The sequence below is a fragment of the Anarrhichthys ocellatus genome, unplaced genomic scaffold (assembly GCF_004355925.1).
Source record: "Anarrhichthys ocellatus isolate YVR2014 unplaced genomic scaffold, GSC_Weel_1.0 scaffold37, whole genome shotgun sequence".
Classification (NCBI taxonomy): domain Eukaryota; kingdom Metazoa; phylum Chordata; class Actinopteri; order Perciformes; family Anarhichadidae; genus Anarrhichthys; species Anarrhichthys ocellatus.
Window position 1 is genome coordinate 3,094,616 of NW_022280067.1, and position 26,144 is coordinate 3,120,759.

Sequence of the window (26,144 nt, forward strand, 5' to 3'; positions counted from 1 at the left end):
TCTCCTTTGGACCCTTCATTGCAGGCTGCACGTCTGTCAGCTGTGAGAAGTTCAGTGAGTGGTTTGACCTCAAACATCACAGTTGGAACTATTACGTATTTCTCAAGGAAGAAGCAAAGATTAGTAAAGGTTGAAACATAAAACGTTTGTTTAATTGGATTTATTTTTCTCACTTCCTGCACACAATCCTCTCATGACCAGCCAAAAAACGTTGCTCCTTTTTCTAGTTTACCCAAAAGGTCGTTCCCTCCAGTGTTTGACTGGAAACATTTGTGGAAAGGTAAAGAAGTTTGTGTTGCAGAAATGTTTCTGCACTAGATACCCTCACAAGTTTAGTCACTTTTTGACGGTCTGATGATGTTAGAAGGTATAGAAAGCAGCGTTTGCAACAAAGTGAAGTACAGACTGAATCACAGTACAAGTATCTCAATTCAAAGTGCATCATTCGATTCCATCGTGGCTTCCCTGCAGCAGGAGAGAAGGTCAGACCCACTAAAGCTGAACTATGTTAACCTCAGACATCACCCTCTAGTGGGCAAGTGTTATATTGCCGGGGAGGTAAACAGCCAAGCTCAGCACAGTGGAATTAATAAAAGCCTCTGGTGACCTCTTCAGCTGCTCTTTAGGGAGATTTAGTGTTTGAAAACGGTTGTTTCTTTATTATATCTTTCTAACGTTTGATTCAGTAACCCTTTCAAGATTGTACAAGGTAACTAGTCGAGCTCCTCGCTAATTGAAACACGATTACTGTGAGACCACAGAGATGCACTTTGACACGACGACATTGAAACGACATTGCTCTCTTGAGTCTCTTGTGGATGCTCCCTCCTCCTCCTCCTCCTCTGAACTTTCTCCGTTATCGTGTCTGAAGTGGACATGGCTTTCATCACGGCTCGACAGATTTACGTTCACATTAAGATGATCTGCTGGACTGTGTTAGTCACAGCAGAACAATGTACAGCAGCTCTATGTATAAAGCCCTCCTGACTGCGTCTGATGGAGCTCCTCGTCACGTCGCTCTGACGGCGCTTCATGTCCCGTCTTCATGTTTTATTGCCGAGCTGCGGCTCCACATCTCCTTCTCATGCCGGATAATCTGCTGCCTGTCAGCTATGAGTAGTTTGGTATTTGCTCAAATTACAAACAGATAGTACTAAACTTTTATTTCACTTCTACCACCAACCATCCAAACAATTTACCACCAACGTCTGATGAGACGACGCAGCCTGTAGTTTATTTATCCAAACCAGTTGATAAAAATGCGCCTAATGCGTAATTGGGGTCACTGTGGGTCAGCGGCGGTTCGATCCCCGGCTCTTCCTGTCCGAATGACACTGAACTCCTCTGGAGCTGCACAGCAGCCGACTGCTCCGAAATGCTCAGGATGGGTTAAAAGCACAGGTCAAATATCATCTATATACCTGTATGGATACGTTTCATTTCTTTTTTTGTGCAACTTTTTCAAAAGTTACTACTGAGGCCTTCAGCTGCGACAATGGCTCACAAATAAACAGCACTTCCTTGTTTTAGAATTTAGATTCATATCATTTTAGAATGTAAATCTAGTGCGTTTACTGTTTACAGAAGAACAAGACGCGGGCAGATCAGCCGATGTGCTGATTGAAATGATAGAGAGGTTTTCTCCGTCATAACCACACCGGCACCGATTTCTTCAGATCTCATTTCCCCCTTTTACACTGACCCGGTTCCCAGCTCGGCACAGATAATACAAAACAGCTCTTCACAATGAATCCCTCTAGGTGTTTCGTGTGGTATTGGAAGCTATCATGTGGTCTCGTGGAGCCTCGCAGACTCACGGGGGCGTCTCTCTGTCGTCCTGTTCAAATGATCCCGGCGCTGGCAGATGACTCATTTCCACAGTCTAAACAGTGCAAAGTGTATGTGTGTGTGTGTGCGCGTGTGTGTGTGTGTGAGAGGGCGCACGTTAGTTCGCTTGTTTGGTTTGTGCCACATCCGGACACACTGTTTACAAGCCTCTCTAAACAGGGGAAGCCCACTGGAACAAAAAAGGGCCAGTAAAATTGATTATGTGGAATAATAAACACGCAACTCTGCACTTTGTCGGCCGAAAGCTTTTTTTTTTGGTTTGCCTTTTATTTGACGGCAAAGATCGGGCTCAATATACGACTCCTTCAACTTACGGCCTGAATGATTTACTCTGTAATTGTGCAAAGTGATTTGGCTAAACACACTTCAATCATCTAAAGCTAAATACTTACTACGCTGAGTAGAAACGAGGAAGAAGAAGAAGAAGAAGAAGAAGAGGAAAAAAAAGTCTGCAAAGAGGAGCTGAGTTTTGTGTGTTTGACATCAATTCTGCAGAGGACTAAATGGGCCAAACACGGCTGAATGCTGGCTGATGTTTACAGCGGCAGCCTTCGCCTTATAAAGCGCTTTCCCCAACTCGTCTGTCCTTTTAAAGACACTTCTGGAATTTCTGGACAAGTCACATAAATATCAGCATGTGAAGTTTATTTGAGGCCTCTGTTTATAAAATCCGGAAATGAGCTGCTTGTACTCCTTAACCTCGGCACTTACCTTTACCCAGTGACAGCTGTGTGTGTGTATGTAGCATGTACTGTGTGTGTGTGTGTGTGTGTGTGTGTGTGTGTGTGTGTGTGTATGTGTGTGCGTAGCATGTACTGTGCGCGTGTGTGTGTGTGTAGCATGTACTGTGTGTGTGTGTGCGCGTGCGCGTGTGTGCGCGCACTTTTAAGAGCACATATTATTGCGGCGCTTCAGCTCCGGGAACAGATGTTAAGTATCGTAAATACAGGTGCAAAGAGTGTTCCGGAAGCCCCGGCGAGTAATGAAAACGTTCCTGCGGTTTGGTGATGGTGTAATGCCCAAACTATTTCGCAATCCGTCCGAGGACGAGCGTCGCAGGAGAGCTCGCGGCTCGAGCTTGTGGGTGTTCGCGGCACAATTCGGCCCGAGGCTGAACGCCCCACACACACACACACACACACACACCCCTGTTGAAATGTGAAATGCAATGTTGAAGGACTTCTCTTGACACACCTTCCTGGACTGCTATCTCTGACAATGGAGCTCTGTGAGCTTTTCTCTTTTGAAGTCTTCTACTGGAACTTAAACTTCCTTAAACCTCATTTTCTTTTTTTTTTCTCTTCCGCTCTGCAAGTCTCAGACGTTGCACTGAGTTTACTTGCAGCTGCACAAATGAAACTACGCGATGCAGCTGCACGAATGAAACTAGGCAATGCAGCTGCACGAATGAAACTACGCAAAGCAGCCGCACGAATGAAACTACGCGATGCAGCGCACGAATGAAACTACGCGATGCAGCTGCACGAATGAAACTACGCGATGCAGCTGCACGAATGAAACTACGCGATGCAGCTGCACGAATGAAACTACGCGATGCAGCGCACGTATCAAACTACGCGATGCAGCGCACGTATCAAACTACGCGATGCAGCTGCACGTATCAAACTACGCGATGCAGCTGCACGAATGAAACTACGCGATGCAGCTGCTCGAATGAAACTACGCGATGCAGCGCACGAATGAAACTACGCGATGCAGCTGCACGAATTAAACTACGCGATGCAGCTGCACGGATGAAACTACGCGATGCAGCGCACGAATGAAACTACGTGATGCAACAGTGCACAGTGCACATCATACAGTGCAGTGCATGCAGTGTTCCATATACTCATGGAGAACAGAGCTTTAGTTTGGTATACAGCCTCATTTATACTGGATTTTGAGGCAAATATCAGCATTCGAGATACTACAGAATTTGATCGGTATCGGTAATTTTTTAGTTTTTTCAACATAAGCACATATTTACACAGTAAACATTGCTGTCTTCAATAATGGTGGACAAACAAATGGAGACATATCTTTGGTATTTTTGGACCGGACCGCAATTAACCTATCCGCTGACATAGATACATGCTGACATATTCATTGAAACTGCTGTGTGCTATGTTCCTTCTTTTGTTTCTCAGATTGTGGTCGCTAAATCATCAGTATTAATATATATCAACGGCTCAATAATTACCGGTGCAGGTGCTCAGATTTCTGATGTGCACAACTGTGACCGTACAAACCCACAGCTCCCAGTCATGGTCACTGATAGAAGGTGATTTATGGATTATTTGAAGCGAGTTGAAACTTAATCTTAATGTTCGCTGCATCAAAGTCTGGAAGAATAAGAGGATTCGTGTCTTGTTTTGAAGGGAATTGTGGTGAAATGTCTCTGGGTATTATAAAGAATTCTAGTTCTGTATTCAGGGCTTTGATTCTTCAGTAGAAGGGGGGCAATTTTGTGTGAGGGTCAGCAGAGATGACCCCCGAAGAGAGGGCCTTCAGTGCCGGGAAGGCCTGTTTTTGGGCCCACATAATTAAGACCATCCCCTGTTGAAAAGCAACAAATAGCCGTTCTCATCTCTTGTCCTTGGCCAGCTTCAACTCTGTGAAAAGAGTTCTTCCATACCTAGTTTAGGTCCTGGTGTGAGGATTTGCAAATGTGCATTCTTGTACATTTAGGGGGCCCCTTTTTCTCTCAATTCCCTCTAGATCTCTGGCGAATTTCAAGAAAATGAGTCCACATACGGTTCAGATTAAATTGTGTTGTGTTGCCTCTTTCTTTTCCCCCTCCTCCCTTCCCATCGGATGTTTTCATAACTAAACCAAATGTGTGCTTGGAGTCAGCCAAGAGCAGTCAGGAGAGAGAGAGAGAGAGAATCCCTGAAGCAAAATGTTAAAGTCACATCGTTGAATGAAGTTTCCGCTGCCCTCCGGGCGTCCAGGCTGGACTCCTCGCTCTGCGGCTTATCAACCCTTATTTCCCCTCCGGTCGGACTCTTTCTCCGCACGGCCTTTTCATTACCGCTGGAAAAGTGCTACGTCCACTCTACAAAGTTTCACATGATTCTCGGTGAAACATTTATTAAAACATTTGTCAGCTTCATTCTTTCGGTCCACAGGGCTCGTGTGCAGCCGCACTCTTGAGTGGACCCTTTAAACTAGCCGTCACACTGCTATGAATTATTGTCTACCTTGAGGTGCTGAGTTGCGGATTGAAATCTAGAAAGAAAACATTTGCAGAAATGTGGAGTCTGCAAGACCTCCAAATGTATTATGGAGAAAAGCCAAAAAGGTTTTTACTCTAATAAAGCATCATATATCAACCCTGCGGAAGATCAATGCTTAACCCTTTTCTTATTGAGTTGGATGTAGATAGTTACCATTTTTACTTTTGTAAATATATATATATATATATATATATATATATGATTCCCTTTACCGGACCCTAAAACATGCAGTTCACATCACACTTTAGTTGAGATGTCTCAATGTAAAGAATGAGTATTAATGTATAAAAGCTTAATAATGCATGCTGAAGGTTCGTGGTTCTTCTTCACCATCGGCACACAACCGTCTCTCAGGTTTCCTCCCCGTGTCCCATCATCCTCTCTGCCCTGAAGGGGGCCGAGGCCCTCCACCTTCACAGGGCAGGCAGCTGACAGTTTGGGGTTAGTGCATATGGTGTTGTGGCTGGTGCTCCTCATCTCCCTCCTCGCCCCAGTTTCCTTCCACATCCTGTCTTGTCTTGGACCAGATGTTTTTTTTCGTGCGGTGGAAGCGGCGCCGGTCCGAAGCTTTAACGCAGACGAGGAGCTGAAGCGGCGGCCAGGTGGAATGATGGGATGTTTAGACCTCTGGGGGGTGGGGTGGACGGGGGGGGGGGGGGCAGAGAGAGCTAGAAAAGAGACATCACACAGCAGGCGGCTGGGACTGGGGAACACATTGACCTCGGTTTGGCGCGCTCACGGAAGACAAACCTGCTCGCATTAATTGTGTTTCTCCTCTTCTTTCTTCTTCTCTCCTCTGTCTGTCCGTCTCTCGCCTAGTCAGACGGGGTCCTGGAAAATATAAACAGGATGCAGTCTTGTCTGATCGTAAATCCCCTCTCGTCTGCTCCCTGGCCCCCAGCCCTGGACCACGTCCGTTCCCCTCCCCCCCTCCCGCTTTTCGCTCAGAAGAGGAAGCCAAACGTTTTCTGTGTGTGCGTCTGTGTGACGCGTGCACATGTGCACCGGGTATGGTTGTGTGTCTAATACGCTGCTACCCAACACTGGGGTTTGGAGACGTGGTTGTGGGCTGGCTTTGTAACTACTAATCATCGTCCACATTTAGCGTGCGACTCACTCGGAGATGACCTGTGCTCCCACCTGTAGGGGTTAAAATCCACACAGCTGGATGCAAGCTGATGCACACATGGCATTTGCTGCCTCTACTTTTCTCACACATCCTCCTACTTAGCGAGGATCGCATGCAATATTGTGACCACCGGGTGCAGTTTTTCTTGTAATGCAAGTTGGGAGGAAATTACAAGCAGAAAAAATGACCTAAAAGATTTCCCTGTGCACTTGGAAAGTTTGCGTAATGTTGCAGGCTTTTGATTTTGAAATTTTTAGGAATGTCACACACTCTTCACAACAAAACTCGAATCTGAATAACATTCTATGCGGATGATGAGCTGCGGAAAAAACAAGGCCCTTCATCAATCTTCATTTCCTCTCTGACACAGATAACGACTCAAGTGGTTGTTGAAACAGAAGTCATGTGACGGCGAGGTCATTGGTTTAGATCTGCTGACTGACAAAGAGTGGAGGGAGGAAAGGAAGTCCCTGCAGCAGCGCTTACATAGCTTCCTTTGAGCAAGGCACTCGATCGCAACTGCTTTGGGTCCAACAATAGAAGACCAAGAAGCTTTTCTCCAGTGACAGATGTTGAGCTGTTGCTCAATGAAGTCTCTAAATGATGTCCTCAGTGTTCATCAACAGCGGTTTGGATATGGCCATGATCTAATTACAACTTGATCTCTGAGAAATTCTTTGTTTTCGTTATTTTCACTTCCTCACATTGGCATGCTGGATGGCTTTGGATACAAAAATACCTCTGAGCCTCATGCTTAGTTCCCATTACACGACTTTGGTCCTGATTTTCCACCCACCGACAGGTTTCAGAGCTCCCTGACAAAAAGCCCCGGATCGGAGGCAAACCGCTGTTTGTCGCTTGCAAATAGGCGACTGAGCACAATGTGTGAACTGTTCAAAGACGTTCCTAAATATCTAGGCCTGCAGAGGAGTCTGTCGGGAAACTACGGCCAATGAGAGCACAAGAAGAGGTTGAGGGGAAACCTGGCGGAGAGGCATGACTGTGCGTTATACCGTGTCACTTCTCTTGCGTGTCAAAGCGTGGCTCTGAGACCAGACATACCTGCGTGACCTCCTGTCATGTTGTGTGAACTGGGCTTTACCACGATTGCTATGGAGAAGAACCTAGATATCCAGCATTTACCCAGAATCCAACATCATTTTAAGCTTGGTGATTGGACGTTTTGTTGTTGACTTATCTTCGTACTTTTGTATTTTCTATTTTTATCAAAGAGCCAAATATTCTGGCGCAGCTGCTCAGGTTTTGTGCGTATGATTCAATCGGGAGAGTCTCATGTCCATCAAAGCCTTGGAAGTGCTCCAACTGCCAGTCACCTCGACATTATCGACGCAGAACATGAATAGGACTTTTACTTTTTAAAGCCTGGGTGCCTGAAATAAACTGCTTCATTGGCACAATGCAGTAAGAGCGTGCGTGTTTAATTGCCCTTCCTGTGAATAAATACAATCTTTTTTGTGACTTGTGCTTTAGAAATATGTGTTGTGTGTCTGTACTCACTCATCACTTCGGCATTTTGCAGAGCCGCGCTGTGCCCAGGTCTTTTCTCCTTCAATCTGCTGCGTCCTCTTTCGGAGGCCAAACAAAGGCTCATTCTTGATATTGACGCATCCGTGTTTGTTTTGCTGACGTCGTTTTTTTTGTTCGGATGCCGAGGGTATTGAAACCTCTAAGCGCTTCAATTACGCTTCCCTTCCCTTCGGCCTACTCTCTTTTTCTCCCCAATAATGCAGGACCAATTATCTTCGCGGCCAAATGGGGAATTAGTGCTCATTTTGAGATTTACATTCGCGAGGCGTGTATCATCACAGCGTGTACGAGCCTGAATGTTTTGAGTAAAACGTTGGACTGGTTTCTTGTGGGTTTGGAATGAAAACCCTAAAGCCACAACAACACGAGCATTGCTTCTTTAGGCAAACAAACAGCTTCGTGTCCCTTCTTTTGCCTCAACTTACACGCTTTTATTTCCTAAATGATTCGCCCCTTTCTGCTGTAATATGTGGACCTGAATTTATATAAGACACAACTGAAACTTCTCTTTTTACAAACTTGGTTGAGACTCTTTCACATCTCTTTAAGCCATGCCATTGTTATCTTGTGTCTAGCTGAACCTCGTGGACCCTCTCTCTACAGGTTTGCATGCACTGAAGCGAACGCTGGGAGCATCCCACCGACCGTCAGACCAGCAGCTGACTGGCACGGTGACCGTCACTCCGCAGGACCTCCAGTGGGCCATGTCTGTAGTGAAGCCGAGCGCCATGAGGGAGGTCGCTATCGACGTCCCCAAGGTACTGTAACCTCTCTCGATCACCTCTCTGTTTCTCTCATCCGCTCATGAACACACCATCTCTTTCTGTTTTTAGACCAGTTGGAAAGTCAGCAACATGGCTTTGTTTTTTAAACTCAAGAATCAATACAAAAATGACTTTCCTTTATCCTAATATTGATACTAATGGAACTCGGCTCTTCCGACGCGAGTTCTTCGGCTGGTTAATTTGACCAATCGGCAAACTCTGCCCCAATAGTTCAAGAGTACTACCTCCGGATCAGGAACTTCATGTAGTCCCTGGTTCCACTGGTGGAAACACAGGAAAGGTTCCTGAAATGGTTCCTGGTCTTCTGGAACAGTTCCTGTCGTGAAACAACAGTGTGGAAATGAAGGGCTGTCTGCAGTTAGGCCTGACACACGTGATTCTTAAATCTTGCCAAAATGTTTCTGTGTTTAGTGTTTAGTTTGCCAAGAGGGGTGAAAGAAATGCAGCTGGTCAGAAGTAATTCAAGTTTATTAGCACCTTTCTAGAGCAGACATCACAAAGTGCATCACAGTAAAAGACAAATGAAACGGACACAATAGGACTATATATGTACAGTTCAAATGATTAAACAGGTGGGTCTGGAGCTGCTTTTTAAAGGTGTACACACATCTTAAATCCAATGCGACACAGTTCTAATGTTTAGGCTTCAGTCCTAAACTTTCCGCCGACATGCAGCAAAGGGCCATGGGTCGGATTTGAACCCGTAGCCGCTGTGTCTACTCGGTGTTACATGTCAAATACTGAGGGAAGAATCATGCAAAGAAAACAATAATCATTTAGGGGCCTTCCTGTTTAGTTTATGACATCATCCTTAATGACACAATCTGTGCTGGATGCTTTGTTTGGTGATCAGCATTAGTTGCGTCTCAGTTGCATTGCACCTTGCGATGGCACTGTGAGGAAGCAGACCGGTTTACATCACTCAGTCTTTGCTTCATTTAAGGTTTAAACCCAAACGGCGTCAGCACCTATTGCCACGAGAAAAACAACAACAACTAAAGGCTCATCAACAGCGGCCCGTTTACCCTCTAATGCACGTTCACAAAATCCCCTAACTGCTCCGTGGACCGCGGGCCACTGAATGACCAGCACTTAAAAGATGGGATCAGAGCGAGGAAGAGTGGAAATGACCCTGTGGCCATGTTACCCTCCACTGCAATGAAGATGAATCGCTTTGCTCCAAGCGGATGAAGAGAGGGAGAGAGAAAGAGGGAGGGAGGGAGGGATGAGAGGACAGTGGTGAGACTCCAGGATGTTTTGGAGTTTGCATGTGCAAGACATAACGAACAGGAAGAGGGCTAACATCATCCTCCACCGGTAATTGAAAGCAGATCGGGTCGCTGACGGTTCCTGCCAGCGACCCCCCCCAAATAAAAAGAGAGAGGAGAAGAAGAAGAAGAAATGTCCTTCCTATCCCTTCACCCGCCTCCCCTCTTCCCTCTGCAACACTCTGGACTGAGCTCACCCAGAGACGTTCAGGCCTTGCGGCCGGTTCCTGGAAACCGGAGAGTTTGGAGGTTTTTTTTCTTCTTCTTCTCCTTTTCTATCCCCGGAGTGCAGCTCAGCTGAAAGGCCAGCCGCAGAGCCCCGGACTTGATTATATCCACATGAGTGCAAACATTTGTTTCTAATCCATTTTATATAAGAAACTTCCAGTGGTGCCGGATGAATACACGCCTCGGAAACCCTCTCGGATCACGTATCTAGAGGGTTGAGCGTTGCAGATTACGCCTCTCGGTTTATGTTCTATTTACTTGTGTATGAATTGAAAGTTCATCCTTAATCCTTTGTTTGTTTTGTGACAAGACGCCCCATCTTTTCCTTTTTAAATAATCATCTTTCACTGTGCAGTCTGGCTTTAATATTTTCATTTGGCAGCTGTGTAACAAGCCCATTTATTCCTCCTTTTAAAATGTACTCCTCGTCTCCCTTGATTTTTCTTCTTTTTTTTTTGTCTGAGAAGTCCCCCGCACCCTCCTTTCAACCCCATCAAAGGACCAGAGCCTGAGAGGCCCCTTGTAAAGTTCAGAAAGCAACAGTAAAAGATAATAACTGGGTCTCGTACTGAAAGAAAGGGAGAGAAGAAGGTGGGGGGGGAACGCAGCACAGCAAGGTGTGAGTCAAAGCATTGCCTTCTAATCCCACTGACGCTTCATTCGTGACAAAAAGCACCTTGCAATTAATGTTACTTTATATTGTTGTTTCTTACAATGACTCCTTAAAGTCTGCAGAGACTTAGCCAAACAAAAGAAAGCAACAAAACAGAGAGGATTAGACTTTACAGTGTTGTTCTGCACATCTGCTTCCTTTGTGGGACGCGGTGATGATAGGCAGGTCTCAGGATGTTGTCCGTAAACTCGGAGGGAAGAGTCGTTTAAAACCCCAAAACCACTAAATCTGGTTCAGATCGCAGGTCATTGCGAGCATTTGTTTTGGATTTCAGTTCTCTAGGCTTTAAACGATTGTCCACCACATGAAGACACATGTAATATTTGGTAAGCGTTTGATAAGTGTTTACAGAAGTGAGACATGTGGCCTCGTTACCTCCAGGAAGTACATCATCAGTTATCTTACTGTTTTAGCTCATTGTCTACAGACACACCTACGAAAAATGCATTCAACTTCTGAGACTTCAATGTACCTCACTGAACAGCAACCTTTAATTTAAAGATGTTGTGGCTTTTTGCCTTTATTCTGTGAGAGAGAGAGAGAGAGAGAGAGAGAGAGAGAGAGAGAGAGAGGAAGGACGACATGCACTGACTGCTGAGTCTTTATAGTCGTTACCGAACGGTTTGATGCGGTTCATGTGGCGCCCGCACTACCAGGTGATCTACCAACACGTTCTCACTCCCAACTCGTCAAACAGGACGGCTGGTCAGTGGATCTGAGCTGTATAGGCACCGCTCTGACTTTTAGTTTTGGGCACGTTTCCGTTTCCACTCGTTACATGTAAAGGCTTTTTTTCAAAATAAACTTCACAGGAAGTTAGCTTTAGGAACAAAGCGTTGTTGACGTTAACTTGAAGAAGTCACTTGAAAAAGTGTCAACGTCAACATTTAGTTTCCAACGGGACATGAACTCTGTCCCGTCTTTGGTTGACCCATCCTCCCTCCAGCCCGCTCTGTGTTGACCATCCCGCCGTTTATAGTACGCGTTTGCTCTGACGGTTCATTAATAAGGTGGACGGGTTTACATTGAAGTTAGTTGAAACCCTGGTGCGTTGGTGTCAGACCAGGGAGGTCTGACACCAACCGTCAGTATTTGATGGGACCAGATTAGAGCCACTGCAACAAAGACACTACAGGACAGACATCCTCGTAAGTTGTCCAATGTGCCTCCGATGTGGTCTTTCTGGGCTAACTATCTATCACACAGAACTATCTTGTGAAATCAATGCTGTACTTTAGCTCCTTGAAAGCATCACACGGCCATTGAAGGAACAATCCTCACCAGCAGAATTAGTTTGCTCAGCTGTCACGAAACTATCGATGTTCAAACTTTCCATTACTTTGAGCACTGTAAGTCTAATCAGGATTAACTCCATTGGATGATTGACAACCATGTGATACTGTCGAAAGCTCTGGCAAATCAGCAAGTAATTACATTTCATCCCTTTTGAGCTTGTTTCTACATATCACCATCCATTAAATGCTGTCATTTAGCTGCAGCCACAGAACAGAAGGTGTTTTTGTACCACGTTTCCTCTGCTTTTCTTCACTCCTCGTCCGTCTCCTTACCCGTCTTTCTCCTGCTCACCTGTTTCCTCCATTTCTCTGTAAGCCTGTTCTACTGTTGGATTTCATTTCATTTCTCTCTCGGCCTTTCAAAAATGAGTGTTCTGGTTCACTCGCCTGCTTCCGGCCTATCTCCTTATCTCCTCTTCTCTCTCTCTCTCTCTCCCGTCCTCCCCTTCCCCTGCATCCGTCTTTTACCCTCTTTCTCTCTCTCGCTTGGCGCTGTCCATAAATTGTTCGGTATTTACAGTATGTGGCCAGACGCCAGGTTTCCATTAGGTGCTGTCATTCCCCGGAGACGGCGCCGGTGGCCTGGGATGTGTTACCTCTGGATGGAGAGCAGGAGGAGGGTGAGGGGGGGAGAGAGAGCATGAGAGAGAGCGGTAAACTGCATTATTTAAGGGAGAGAGCGAGAGATGGCGTGATAGTGAGGGTCAAGTGAGAGAAGAAAGAAAGATGGCAGTGCAGTAAAGATGAGACGGATAAGAAAGAGAGGAGATCGGCACTGCATGTATATGCTCTGTTATCTGATCATAGATAACGGTTATAGATTATTGATTAATCTCTTGATTATTTTGCTTATTACTGTACAAATCTAATACGTATATATATATATATATATATATATATATATATATATATATATATATATATTTCCTTTAAACCTTCGAAACTCCACCCCCACAAGCGTCACCCCACACACTCGCCCCTCACTCACTTTTTGTGCGTTTTCGACGAAAAACGGTCCAGCTTCACGCGTCGATTTGCGTTTGTTACATACATGCATCTGTTTCAAAATGAACGTCCTGCCACAGGAAACAACTCGGTTAGGTTCAGGCAACAGAACTACTCGGTTAGGTTCAGCAAAAGATCGTCGTTTTGGGTTAAAATAACTCCAGAAGTGCCGTTACTGAAGTATGCACGTTACGTGACAAATGCATCAACGTCACGCTGGCGGCCTCTTGGGTGAAAGACCCTTTGTTGTTTGTTCAAAATGATTTCAAATAAAGTTCAACAAACATTTGAAGTTAAGTAGCCTCCGTAAATCTAAACACATTGGTTCCGACTTTTCATCATTGGGGTCATTTTTTCAGACGCTCCCTCAAGGACCACCGAAGATATTATACAGCTGTTTTTACATGCGTGGTAGCATTCTACTGTAGCAGTAACAGATAGAGGGGGGGGGGGTCTGATTACCAAGCTACTACAGTGCATGTAATCACATGGTAGGACTTCCTGGATAACCTGGTTTCTTCTGTGCATGTAAATGTACTCAGAGAGAGAGAGCCCAGCGCGGGCAGAAGGAAAAGGAAGTGCAGGAGATAAGATGCACAAGAAACGAAGAGATAGGGGGAAAGAGAGGGGATGAAGGTAGATCAAAAAGACAGAGAGAGAAAGATGGGGGAGAAGGGAGTGAATAATGGATTGGTAATGAAGAAAGAGAGACAGGAAGGATGAGATAGAGGTCTGAGAGGGTTTTGGATGAGGGCTTCTATTCTTATCTGCTTTATCTCCTCCGGTTGTTCACCGCTGGACTCCCTCCCTCCCTCCCTTCCTCCTTCCATCTGTCAGACAGACAGCTGTTGGCTGAGTACGTATGTTGTTGTTCGCTCCGTCCAGAGTTCTCCCTGGATTCAACCCCATCCCTCGGTTCCTACACCTCCTTCCAAATATGCTTTTATACCTCCCCCCCGACCCCGTCTCTCGCCTGGAAGAGCTCGCATCTCTCTGCGATCTGCTCGGGCGGTCAGAAAGTTTAAAAGTCCTCCGAGTGGGTTACATGAGAGCACCGGTGACATCAGCGTGCAATCACAGTGTGTTTGGTCCGTTGCACTTATTGTTGGCGATGTGTTTGTGTTTGAGCTGTTTGATACTTCAGAAGATCCGGAGGGAGTTAGAGCAGCGCATTAGTGCAACGTTGATCATTTATTAGAACTCATTGTTGTCCACTTCCAGTTTAACACACGTGATGCATTTTGTTTGATTGCACGTTATTGTGTGATTGGTTAATACCACTGAACCTGACGCAATCTAATTCATCATTCTGATTGGATTCAAGACGGATTTGCACTCTTCTTCTACTGATACTACTGATCTACTAATACTACGCCTTGTTCTTTTTCTTCTTCCTCTTCTTCTTCTTCTTGTACTTGACCTTCTACATCCTCGTCTACTTATTCCATTACTACTTCTCTTCTTCTTCTCATCCTTCTTCTTCTCCTTCTTCTTCTTCTCCTCCTTCTTATTCTCATCCTTCTTCTCCTTCTTCTTCTCATCCCTCTTCTTCTTCTCATCCTTCTTCTTCTTCTCCTTCTTCTTCTCATCCTTCTTCTCCTCCTCCTTCTTCTTATTCTCATCCTTCTTCTTCTTCTTCTCATCCTTCTCCTTCTTCTCCTTCTTCTTCTCATCCTTCTTCTTCTCCTTCTTCTTCTCATCCTTCTTCTTCTTCTTCTTCTCATCCTTCTTCTTCTCATCCTTCTTCTCCTTCTTCTTCTCATCCTTCTTCTTCTTCTTCTTCTTCTCATCCTTCTTCTCATCCTTCTTCTTCTCCTTCTTCTTCTCATCCTTCTCATCCTTCTTCTCATCCTACTCCTTTTTATCCTTCTCCTTCCTCATTATTATTTGTATCGTTTACTGTTATTCATAAATATTTTTAATGTTTCATGTTTCATCATGGAGAAATGCTTATTTGTTTAGTACACAATGTGTGTACAGCAGCTTTGAACAAACATTCTGGTATTAAATTGAACCTTAAAAACTGAATACCAAACTGTTATGTTGCGTTCATGTACCCCGGATGTTACATTGAATGCTAACGTTCATGAGGTACTGATGTGTCTGTGTATTTGGAAGAAAAAGAGGAGTATCCTGACTTTACGTCGTCTCCTCCTTCCAGGTCCGCTGGTCGGATGTCGGCGGGATGGAGGAGGTGAAGCTGAAACTGAAGCAGGCCGTGGAGTGGCCTCTCAGGCACCCCGAGGCCTTCACCCGCATGGGGATCCAGCCACCTAAAGGAGTCCTGCTGTATGGGCCCCCAGGCTGCTCCAAGACCATGATAGCCAAGGCCCTGGCTAATGAAAGTGGGCTCAACTTCCTGGCTGTCAAAGTGAGTTTCCATTTATCAGTCATAATTCAGTTTTCTATGAATGGTATCTTTTATCTTCTTTGTCTTGTGTGCAGTGTGTGGTAATGCTGGCAAAATGTTGTCTCCCATTTCTTATTCATGAATATGAACAGCACATGTGTTTTTCTTCATATCGTTTTCTGGTTGAGTGATCTGCCAAAACACTCGGTGGAGCTCATCCAAAAACTCACTCGATGCAGGTTTAGTGATAACCAACATGTGAGCAAGTTCTCAGAAGAGATGATCAGCTTGGTGATTAATGATTCGTTGATTTAATCTCGTCTTATAGTTAAGACCACTTTAGCTCAGCCTTTGTATGTTCATTGCCAGTTCCCCAGACTTTTACTAACAATCACCTAACCAAAGGAAAGTTGTTGCAATGAAAGTGATATAAGAAATGTGCTATTTATCATTTTGTATTTCAAAATAGCCGAGAGCTTGAAGTGACGTTACCCCTAACAAACAGTTTCCCTTCATTTCCCCTTCAAGGTTTAAATAAATGAGATTGTGAACATTAAAATAGCAGCAAAGGTTTGGCAAAGACATAGTGGAGTAATGTCTACCTGAGCAGAGAATGAAGTCGCCGTCCCTCTGAATGTGTTGGAATCAGAGCTTCTCTGTTCTTAGCAGGATAGCTAGCAAGCTAATAATTACATTATATGGGACGAAGTCACTCGGCAGATCTAAGAAAGCCGCTTACCAAGCTGAATACGTTACTGATAATACTAAAATAACTATACTGTCAAAAAACTAAATAATAGCCGAGATGAACAGCCTCTTGTCTGGCGTACTTACCTCGTCACTCGAGGTTTTCTCTGTTTCACGACACCTTGCTGAGAACGTGGAGATAAGGGGAGGTGTGACCGACTCACCCATCAGTCTGAGATGTTGGGGCTCTAGTGCGACGATCTGAATCTCATGATAGAACCTTCAAATAGCTTTAAGTCCTCTCATTCCACACTGACCGACACTCTCAGTATAAATACAGCAATATTATTTTATACACTTTATGATCTTTTGGTTATGTAATGAGACGACCGGTGAGTCGTTAGGATTTGCACAAAAACAGGGAACTGGTCCACATATTTCATACACAGGTTAGTGGAGATGTTTCCCTGATGACCTGGAGGCGTGGGTCTCACTGCTCAACTTCCTCTGCACAAAGCTTCCCCGTCTGACCTGTGACCCCTGTGTTTGTCCCCTCTCATTCATCACCCCATCCTCTCTGCCCCCCCCGTCACCCGCACCCCTGCCCATTCAAGCCCGGCCGACAGAGATTGATTGATCAGCTCGTTGAATTTTTGATCAGTAAACACTTCCAGAGCTGTTGCCATGCGAGACAGGAAGCTTCGACAGCATCTCTCAACCAGGGTCGTTTAAGCCGTCTGCACAGACCGGCGTGATGCGCGTGAAGCTGCGTTCTGTTTGAAGATGTTGTGATGTACACCGGGGACAAGATCTTTGTGTCTTGTTGAAACATGTTGAACGTTTTTCTTCTAAACTTCACTCTTATCCAGACCAACTTCGGAATGATCTTCAATTTTAATACAAACTAAATGTGATATTTCGATATTGCAAATAATAAAAAGATGATTTTTTTGGTCGGATAAATGCATTAATGTTTGCATTTTTGTACATTTCACTTAATTTGTGTTTGATACAAAGGTGATTTAAAAAAATATATATATTTGTACTATGGTCTCGTGCAGCAGTTTTGAAAAGGTTAAAAACATCCCGTCCCTGCTGCTTAAAGCCGCTCTTCAGCATCTGCAATAACAGTATCAGGTTTTTCCACTGCAGCGGTTGCTTTGACATAGATACCTTATCCAGATTTAAATGTGGATACTTTAAGGCTCAGCCTGTTTCCTCTGTGTGAAAAAGCCCTATTATCATCTCGTCAATTTCAGTTTCCTCCCACTGCAGCCACTCAAACACACACACACACAGACACACACTCGCAGATGCACGCGAGCGCACAAACGCACACTCGCACGCAGCTCGTATCTCTACGCTGTCAATGGTTTTAAACTCACCGTGTCCAGCCATCGGCTCTGCCTCGGAGAGAGGAACCCGGGATTAATGAGTCAAACTCCGCGCTTACTGCAGGAGACAAAAGGGCTGGGAGTTAAGTGTCGTCTCCTCCACCGGCCCAGAGGTGTTGAAAGGGCGGATTGCAGGGGAGGAAGTTCTTCTTCGGGGCTGAGTGGATGTTTGGAAGAGGGAGGAATGGATGACGGAGAGCAAGAGGGTACAGGAGGTTCAGTTAGTAGTAAAAGTAAGATTAGTGGTGGTAGTCGAAGCAGAGGTTTTTGTGGCAGTATTTGTAGACGATGTCCACACTCTCCTGCAGGCCGTCATCACTTATGTTGTTCAGTATTTCACAAGGGATTGAGAAAGGGTTGAAAAAAAAAACAGGTGTTTTTGAAGTCATCCACAAAACAAAACCTTTTAATTTCACAATTGAGAGAAATAACATGTTTTGATAATTCAGTGTGGACCCAGTTTTAGTAGCAGTGATAAAGCTGCAGCAGTTAAATAACCAGTAATAATAACACAGTAAATCCAGCTGTCCATCTTGCACACATAAACTGAACTACAGGTTTTTGTCCCACGTTTTGCCTGTGAGAGCACGCTTAAGATCACATTTGTATTATATGTGTAGGTATAGTCGCAGTAGTTTAAAGTGCCATACCAATAGCAGTGGTAGTAGCAGTACTAGCAGCACTATTGTACTAGCAGTAGTGATAAACATGGTACTGTAGGGTTCCCACAGTGGGGAATTTCTTCATTTGCCAGCTGAAGCACATATGTTACACACACAGACATAAACCAGTACACGGTGTACAGTGAACATAGAAACAGCACAGTCGGATCACAACACACACTCGCACACGCGCGCTGCCCTTCATGACATTCTCACGCTGTGTTATCGCTGTTTCACTGTGTTCCTCTTTTTAATCTCCACTTGACGCCACCAAGCAGCAGCTGCTCCTCTGGTGTGTCCGAATGTTAGCTCTCAGTTTAAACCGTCTATAAACACGGTGCCACCAGGTGATACTTCACACAACGTAACCGTGATCAGTCACGAGATGATCACGCTTATTTACCGCTGCTTCTAACTCACACCTCAGTCATCGTCAGATTCCTCCTTTCAGGTTTTTTGTATCTTATCTACATTTGATTCCCTCATAGGGACATGTAGCATTGCTGTTGTTGAGGAGTTAATGCAGGTGTATGAACCAATATCCCCGAAACAAACCCACGCTTACTCTCAAACACACACACACACACACACAAATCTCCATACAATCACATCTTCTTTCTTTTTGTTGTTGATAATGTATTGTTGTTGTTATTATACATCATATCTTATGTATATTTATTTTGTGTTCTCTATAATATTGTCATATTTTCATATAATATAGGTGGAGGCTTCAACTATGTCTCTTCCTGCACTGTGATATTATTTATCTGTTAATGTTTGTGTTTTTAAATTCGGCAAAATAAACTAACCTCTAAACTAAATCTGAATAATTCATATATTTCAGTACCTAAACATTTCCAGTAGTCTAATTATAGCCCAAATCTTTACTAATGTTTGAACTTGACTTTGTTTTAGGGTCCAGAATTACTGAGAAAGTATGTTGGAGAGTCTGAAAGAGCCGTGAGAGAGGTAAGTACATTTACCATCCGGTACCTCACCGTCACAATCAAAGTTGTGTGAATACTTTTGCTACGTAAAGTAATGCAAGCTGACATTGTTTCCTGGACCACGTTGACCCATACCAACTATATTCGGTCGCTGATGTAATGAACAGACTACCTGAGATGTAGTTTATGACGAGAGCCGTACTTCCTGTGCATGTGTTTGTGTTTGTGTTGAGTGTTATTCATTGGTCTTGTTTTCCTCTCCTCTATTGTTGCTAACGCTTGCAGGTGTTTAGGAAGGCGAGGGCCGTCGCTCCCTCCATCATCTTCTTCGATGAGATCGACGCCCTCGCCAGTGAAAGAGGAAGGTACGCACTGTCGCTTTAAACGCGTAGAAAGAGGTCTAGAATTAGAAGGAGAGAAGCCAAGAGGCTGCGAGATTAAAACAACTTCCCTTCCTCTCTGAAAGTCCACTGCTGCTGGTCACTGTTGACTGTTTTCAGCTCTGTGGTCGCTCATTGTCCAGCGATGACAAAACGCGCAGTCATCGCAAGTCCCAGCTTGTGTCACAAAGATTCACTTATGAATGGATGGAGCAAAAATAAAAGTCTGCATGACTGCGCTATCAAAGCCAGCCACTCGGTTCCCATGGTGTCCTCTCAGACTTCTTGCAGCTTTTTACGCCACCGGCGAACACAGAACAGTCTTGTCCGGAGGCGCTTTAGTGGGATGGCACTGGGAACATCTGTGGCTTAAAGGAAAGAGGACGGGGGGAGGGGGGGGGGGCGGCAGGGCAGAGGACACAGACCGGAGGCGCACAAACACTTCATTGTGCCCGTCCACGGCAGATGGGGAAGGCTAAATATGCAGCGTGCTTCCTGGTAAACCAGTCGAAGGAGCACAGAGAGGCCAACGGGCCGACACTACAGCTTCTATGTGGGCCCTCGCTCACATGTTTCAGAAACGCTTTACACATTTAGATTTCTTAAAAATTCAAAAAATATCTTCAACAGTAAAACAAAAAAAGTATTGGATATGTAAATGTCTAACTTTTAGGAACTATTCCATCTCATCTTTTCTTATTAGATTCACCAAAGTTCTCAATACGAGTTTTCTCCTCCAGGAAAAAAAGATTTTGTAAATGCCCAAAACTCCCAATATCCAGTATATGGTATGTTCCCAAGCAGAACTGAAACAATTCATTCTATACATTGATTCAATACACTTATAATATACCTATAATTACTATAATACTAATTACTGCAGCTGAGAGTTCTTAATATCTAAAAAGCAAGAAATATATATTTTTTCTCTGTCATCTCGAGTATCTTCTGAATACTAAATATTTAATGTCTTTCTCGTCTTTTAAAAACGTCCATATTGTCAACACATGTCAACTGGCCGACTCTAAAGTGCTCAGTGTTTTGTGTCAGCTCATTATATTTAGTGAAGTAATGAAAAGTTATTGTTTTTTTCAAGCTAGACGGGATGTTTTGTAATTTAACAGGACTACATGTCCTCTTTTCCAGCATCTTTTGTTGTTTTTTTTTCTACCCTTATATCCGAAACCACTTAACTCTTCTAAACAATGGAGCTAGATAAGCTTTGGAATAAACGTTTCTCTCCCGAAGCAAACCTCAAACACAGTTTCTGTACTTTGATGTTCAGCTCAGTCTTGACTCGCTTCCCGTGAACAGTATACGACTCTTATTGCAACTCGTCTTCATCACTCAATTTTTGCAGTTGTACTCTGGTCCTCCGTGCGGCTGCAGCCACGATGGACGTGTGGCTGCTGGACCCGCGCCTCGAGGCCACTCGCCATTTAACAAAAAGAAAAATGCACTTAGCTCTGATCCAGAATCGTTATTTATTGGTCTTCACTTCCTGCCATGTTTAATCAATGAAGTGGCTCACGCACGCCGGCAAGAATTCAAAACTGTTGACACAACCAGACCGGCCTCTCCTGTATTGTGTGTGTGTGTGTGTGTGTGTGTGTGTGTGTGTGTGTGTGTCGGTTTTCTTTCCTCTCTGGAGGCAGGAGATGAGAAGCACCTGTAAATCTGTCAGCCTACCTGCCACGAGTCTAAACTGGTGGAATGAAATGAAGAAGACAGAAGGAAGACAGGACGAGAGGCAAACTAAAGGGGGAGGGGGGATGAAAACAGTGAATGTCAGACGCAGAGACGGACGGATGAAAAAAAGAGCAGAAAAACATTCAGGATTGACTGAATTCAAAATAAACTGACTGCATTACTGACAGAAAACCAGGAAAATATAATAATTATGAGAAATGAAGGATTGTTAGATTTGAAAAGAACAACAAAGAAAAAGAACAATAATCCCCCCCCCCCCCCGACATCCTCTGTCCTTTTGTCTCCCCCTCTATTGCTCACTTTCTCTCACCACTTTTATTCTTTCCCTCTCCCGCCTCACGTTCTCTCTTTCGTGACCCCTGTCTCTCTCCGATTCATCGCTCTCTGTCCTCCTATCCCTAATCCTCCTTCCTCTTCTCCCCCCTCACCCAAACTGTCTCCCCCTCGTCTCTGTCTCTCCCTTCACATCTCAGTGACAGAGGCCCTTTGTGTTCCTCTGCGGCCTTGTCTCCGCTAATGACGTCTGGCACTTCCGCTGGCCCTGTCAACAGAGACTGTGTGTGTGTGTGTGTGTGAAGGCTGGCTGTCTGCACCGCGTTATGGAAAATAACCACCTTGTAACGCGGTGACGAACACATTGATGAGCTTCTTAAAGGATAAAGCTGGAGATATCGTAGATTCTATTTTTCTTACTGTCAACACATCCTACTGAAAGTAATGGCGTTGCAGCCTGATGTATGATCAATGTTCTATCATTACCATGAATACTCACACACACACACTGCAGTTTATGCTTAATGCACCGTCCTGCTGCCCCAAATACTCACTAGAGCATCAAATGTATACTAATCCGCTGCTGAAAATAGTCCCCATCAAATGCACTACATACTCCTGTTCATGCTTGCTGAAAACCACAACTGCCCAGATGTTTTTGGAAATCGTTTGGCCTTTTTATTTTGGCGCACTCATTTGTTTTAGGGAGTGCTGGATCTCTTGTATCATTTATCACAGAGGGAGCGGCCCATCTTTTATTCTCATGCTGCCAATCTCTGGTGAAGAAGGGCATGTCAGTGATTTGAGTTGTCCTCTGCCTCAAGTGAAAGGTGTGCACGACAAGCGTCCGTCTTCCACATCACATGTTCATGGGCACACAATTAGAATCCCAGGAATAAGAATAACAGGTACTACGTAAAGAGGACGATCAGGGCTGTCACTTAAATGCACCGCCACTACTATTGCCATCACAACAGATCTGAAGTTACCTGTTCGCTTGTTAAGTGGGGCGTCTGATGCACACCGGATGATCTACGATGTTTTTGAAATGATTTACTGAAAATCGTATGAAAAATGCAAAATGACTTTAAATATTACATATTGCACACAAAATAGCTCATGCTGATCTTCCGAGTATGGACGCCTGGGTGGGATGAACCCCAGAGCGGAGGCCCTGCGTTTACAAGTCCAAACAAGGTGACATATTTGTGAACTTTGTCTAAAGGAGGGCTGCTTTATTCGAGAGCGATGACGTGGTGTCAGTTGCAGCTCGGTGGGACGTCATTGGCAGGAAGGTTCACTTTCGCTGCCAAAGCCTTTTCTTTCCTTGAAGACGAATTGTGCTAATGAAAGAACCTGCCACCAGAGTGTCCGTGAAACTAGTCAGATGTTCCCTACAAGTATTCAAGAACTGGCGAATATTTGTCATTACGGAATACAGCAAATATCAGTGACGAATGAGTGAAGTTTGAGGCATTTGTTTAACTGGACTCCTGTGAGCAGGACATCGCATTCTGCTAAATATGTGTATCCTCCGTGCACATTCCTTATTTCCACCGTTTTCCCCCCTCATGTCTTTACAGTATGCTTTCCGTCCTCTCACTAATCCATCCATTGTGTATCTGTAATTCATAACGTTGCACCATCAATATGTTCCTTTCCCTCTCCATCATCAATCCTTCCATACAATCGTCCATCCACGCGTCGATCTCCACGTCTGTTTCCCCTTCTCTCTCTCCGTCCTGTCCACTCACCTATCTTGCGTTTCTCACCCCCCCCCTTCAGCTCCTCGGGCTCCGGCGGTGTAGGCGACCGGGTCCTGGCTCAGCTCCTGACAGAGATGGACGGCATCGAGCAGCTCCAGGATGTCACCGTGCTGGCCGCCACCAACCGGCCCGACATGATCGATAAGGTAAACAGACGCCGGCTCGCTGTCTTTATCTCTCCTTCCTCCTCTTTGGTCCCTGATTGATTAGGTTGAGGAGATGTTGTGTGTTTGTCTCCCTTGTCTCCTCCTTTCCCTCCCTCCCTCTGTTCTACATGATTGATAAGGTCAAAGGTGGCCCGCTCCGGTCTGTCTTCCTCGACTCTCTCTTTAGATCCTGTCACCGCATTGTTTTGGTGCGGTTGAGTTTGATGCTAGCGCGTAGGTGCAACTTCTTTGATGTTGCTTTTCAGGCGCAGAAGTTATTTTGGAGCTTATGTTCATTTAGTTTAGTTTGATTGGCGAAGTGGAGCCAAATAACTTTCTGTCCTCTTCCAAGAGATCAAATGGTGGTTCTGAAGAAGAGAAGGGAATACAGATGTGGCTGTTTCCATTTGAGGACAGTGCAATTCATGCTTCCCAGATAATTCATCCTAATGGCTTCAGTGATCCTCTGACTTTTCCTCTACCGCAACCACGAGGTTGACATTTATATTTCTGAGTGACGTGTCTCAGCAACTATTCTAAGGATTGCCATGACATTTGCTACGGACAGTCAAGGCCTGCAAATACCTGTGAAACTAATGAGCCATCAGTCTCAGCTGCACTTTGTGTTAAGTGCTGATTAACAAAAGTTAGAATGCTAACATACTAAACCGATTTGGTTCAGGTTCGCATCAGGATGTTAGCCTTGTCATTGTGAACATGTTAGCATGCTGACCAGGTGACAACCTCCTGTGTCTGAAAAGGGAAGCCAATGCAGAAGTGACTTGAACCTGCATTCTCTCTAGTGTCCACCAGGGGGCGACTCCACTGGTTGTATAGAAGTCTATGAGAAAATGACTCTACTTCTCTCTTGATTTATTACCTCAGTAAACATGAGTTTATGGTCTCAATCTCTAGTTTCAAGTCTTCTTCAATACAGCATGATGTTCATTTAGTACATTATGGTCCATTTAGAGTCAAACAGACCATAAATGTAACTATGCTTTGTTGATTGACAGGTCGCTACCACAGTGTTGTGGGTGGTGTTCGTGTTTTCATTTGACAGCTTTAACCCTTTCACAATGTATTTTCAGCTCATGAAAGTTAATGATAACATTTCGGTCACCTAAAAATGTCTTATTCAGGATTTGTTTGTACTTAGCTCCACCCTCTTGTGTCACCTCTGGCTGCAAAAAAACAAGATGGCGGCGGCCAAAATGCTGAACTCAAGGCTTCAAAACCGTAGTCCACAAACCAATGGGTGACTTCATAGTGACTACTTCCACTTCTTATATACAGTCCATGATTCTGATGTTAGCGTTTAGCTCGAAACACTGCATTTAATGAACATCTCATGTTCAGGTTCTAGGTTGTGAGGATTAATTAAGCTCAAGCTAAGCAACAACTACAGCAGAGTAACAACGTCCCCTCTGATAGTCATTAAAATGCACAACAGGTGGGAGTAAAACATTTATCTCTTCTTTCTTTCTACTCACCCCCCCCTTCAATTTTCTATTTTCTACCCTTTTATCTCCTTCTCTTCCTCTTCCTATCCACAAAAGCTCTCTTTGGTCTCTTATCCACCCATCTCCGTCCTAATGAAATTTCCTGAGTGCTGATCAAAGGAGGAGTCTGTGCCTTGTCAAAAAGGACACAGGAAAGGAGAATGTGCATCTTAAGCTCCTTCTGAGGCAGCCGCCTGTCTCTGTCTTTCTTCCTCTTTGACTTTAAATATACTTTTATATCTCTGATGCTGTTAGGACGCGTTTTATACTGAAATAGCATATCCGTCATTAAAGATAATAATAATAATAATGTGAATAATAATAATAATAATAATAAGCTCCTAAACAGATGAAACAATGGCTTTTTAAAATTAATTTTCCTAACAATTTTACTTAAAAAGCAACTCTGTGAATTCTCATAGTGATCATTGTTGTCCATCATGATGAAAACATTTTACTCATGCATTCTATAATAGAGATTTGGAAAACAAAATCAGCTGTCTTTCGGATGGTTTCTGTTGCACTACAGTTTTTGAGAATGTTTAAAGTCAACATTTATTTGATTAATATACAAAGTTAGGATACCAGCGTTTAAGTCGAGCTTAACCGCTGGTATCAGATCCGTACTCTGTATTGCTGTAACCCAAAGCCCAGGTGTCACCGTCGGTACACAAAGATGGATCTGTGCATCTTTGAGACATCAGATTACTGCAGAAAGCCGACTGTAATCCAGTTCAGTGCATGTAAATGCGCTGACGGAACATCCAATCATTCAACATCATACCACTATGAGATATAATCATCACATTTTTTGAGCTGTTGATGAACTATTTTCAATGACAAAATTTTACTTGAAATTGATGTTTTATATTAAAGTAATTGTCCTTTTGCCTCCAGACATTTTGCCTCTCATTACTCTTTAGCTCTTCCATGCAAACATCATTACACATATTTATATACACAATAATGACGTATTTAAACTAAGGGCAAAAAATGTTGGCACATCTGCAGCTGTTTTATGTAAACTGTTAATTGTTCACTGCAAATCTATAAACACCACCACTATCACTGCTTCTTGGAGAAGTACTCTGCTTACAAATTTTGGGTAACCCCCTCCAAACACTCCACCCCTGCCACCATTTCTAGCCCACTTGTGGAGACTTGATCCATCGCTGCGGTGGGGGAATGACAGCAACTTCCTCCATCTCTGCAACTGGTTGCCATCTCATTTCAAACTTCATTAGCGGCTGAGAAACAGCCTGAGAGTGTGTGTGTGTGTGTGTGTGTGTGTGTGTGTGTGTGTGTGTGTGTG

At 44.3% G+C, this 26,144-nt stretch overlaps 1 protein-coding gene across 2 annotated transcripts in view; it reads left to right on the forward strand.

The window, feature by feature from the left end:
* The window catches only part of afg2a (AAA ATPase AFG2A), a 102,712-nt gene that overhangs the window by 9,283 nt on the left and 67,285 nt on the right, over positions 1-26,144 (forward strand). For both annotated transcript variants that reach the window (XM_031867014.1, XM_031867015.1), the window contains exons 11-15: positions 8,365-8,519; positions 15,177-15,386; positions 19,024-19,077; positions 19,341-19,420; positions 23,204-23,330. In XM_031867014.1, coding sequence (XP_031722874.1) covers positions 8,365-8,519; positions 15,177-15,386; positions 19,024-19,077; positions 19,341-19,420; positions 23,204-23,330 — 626 coding nt within the window. The remainder of the gene's footprint in view (positions 1-8,364; positions 8,520-15,176; positions 15,387-19,023; positions 19,078-19,340; positions 19,421-23,203; positions 23,331-26,144) is intronic.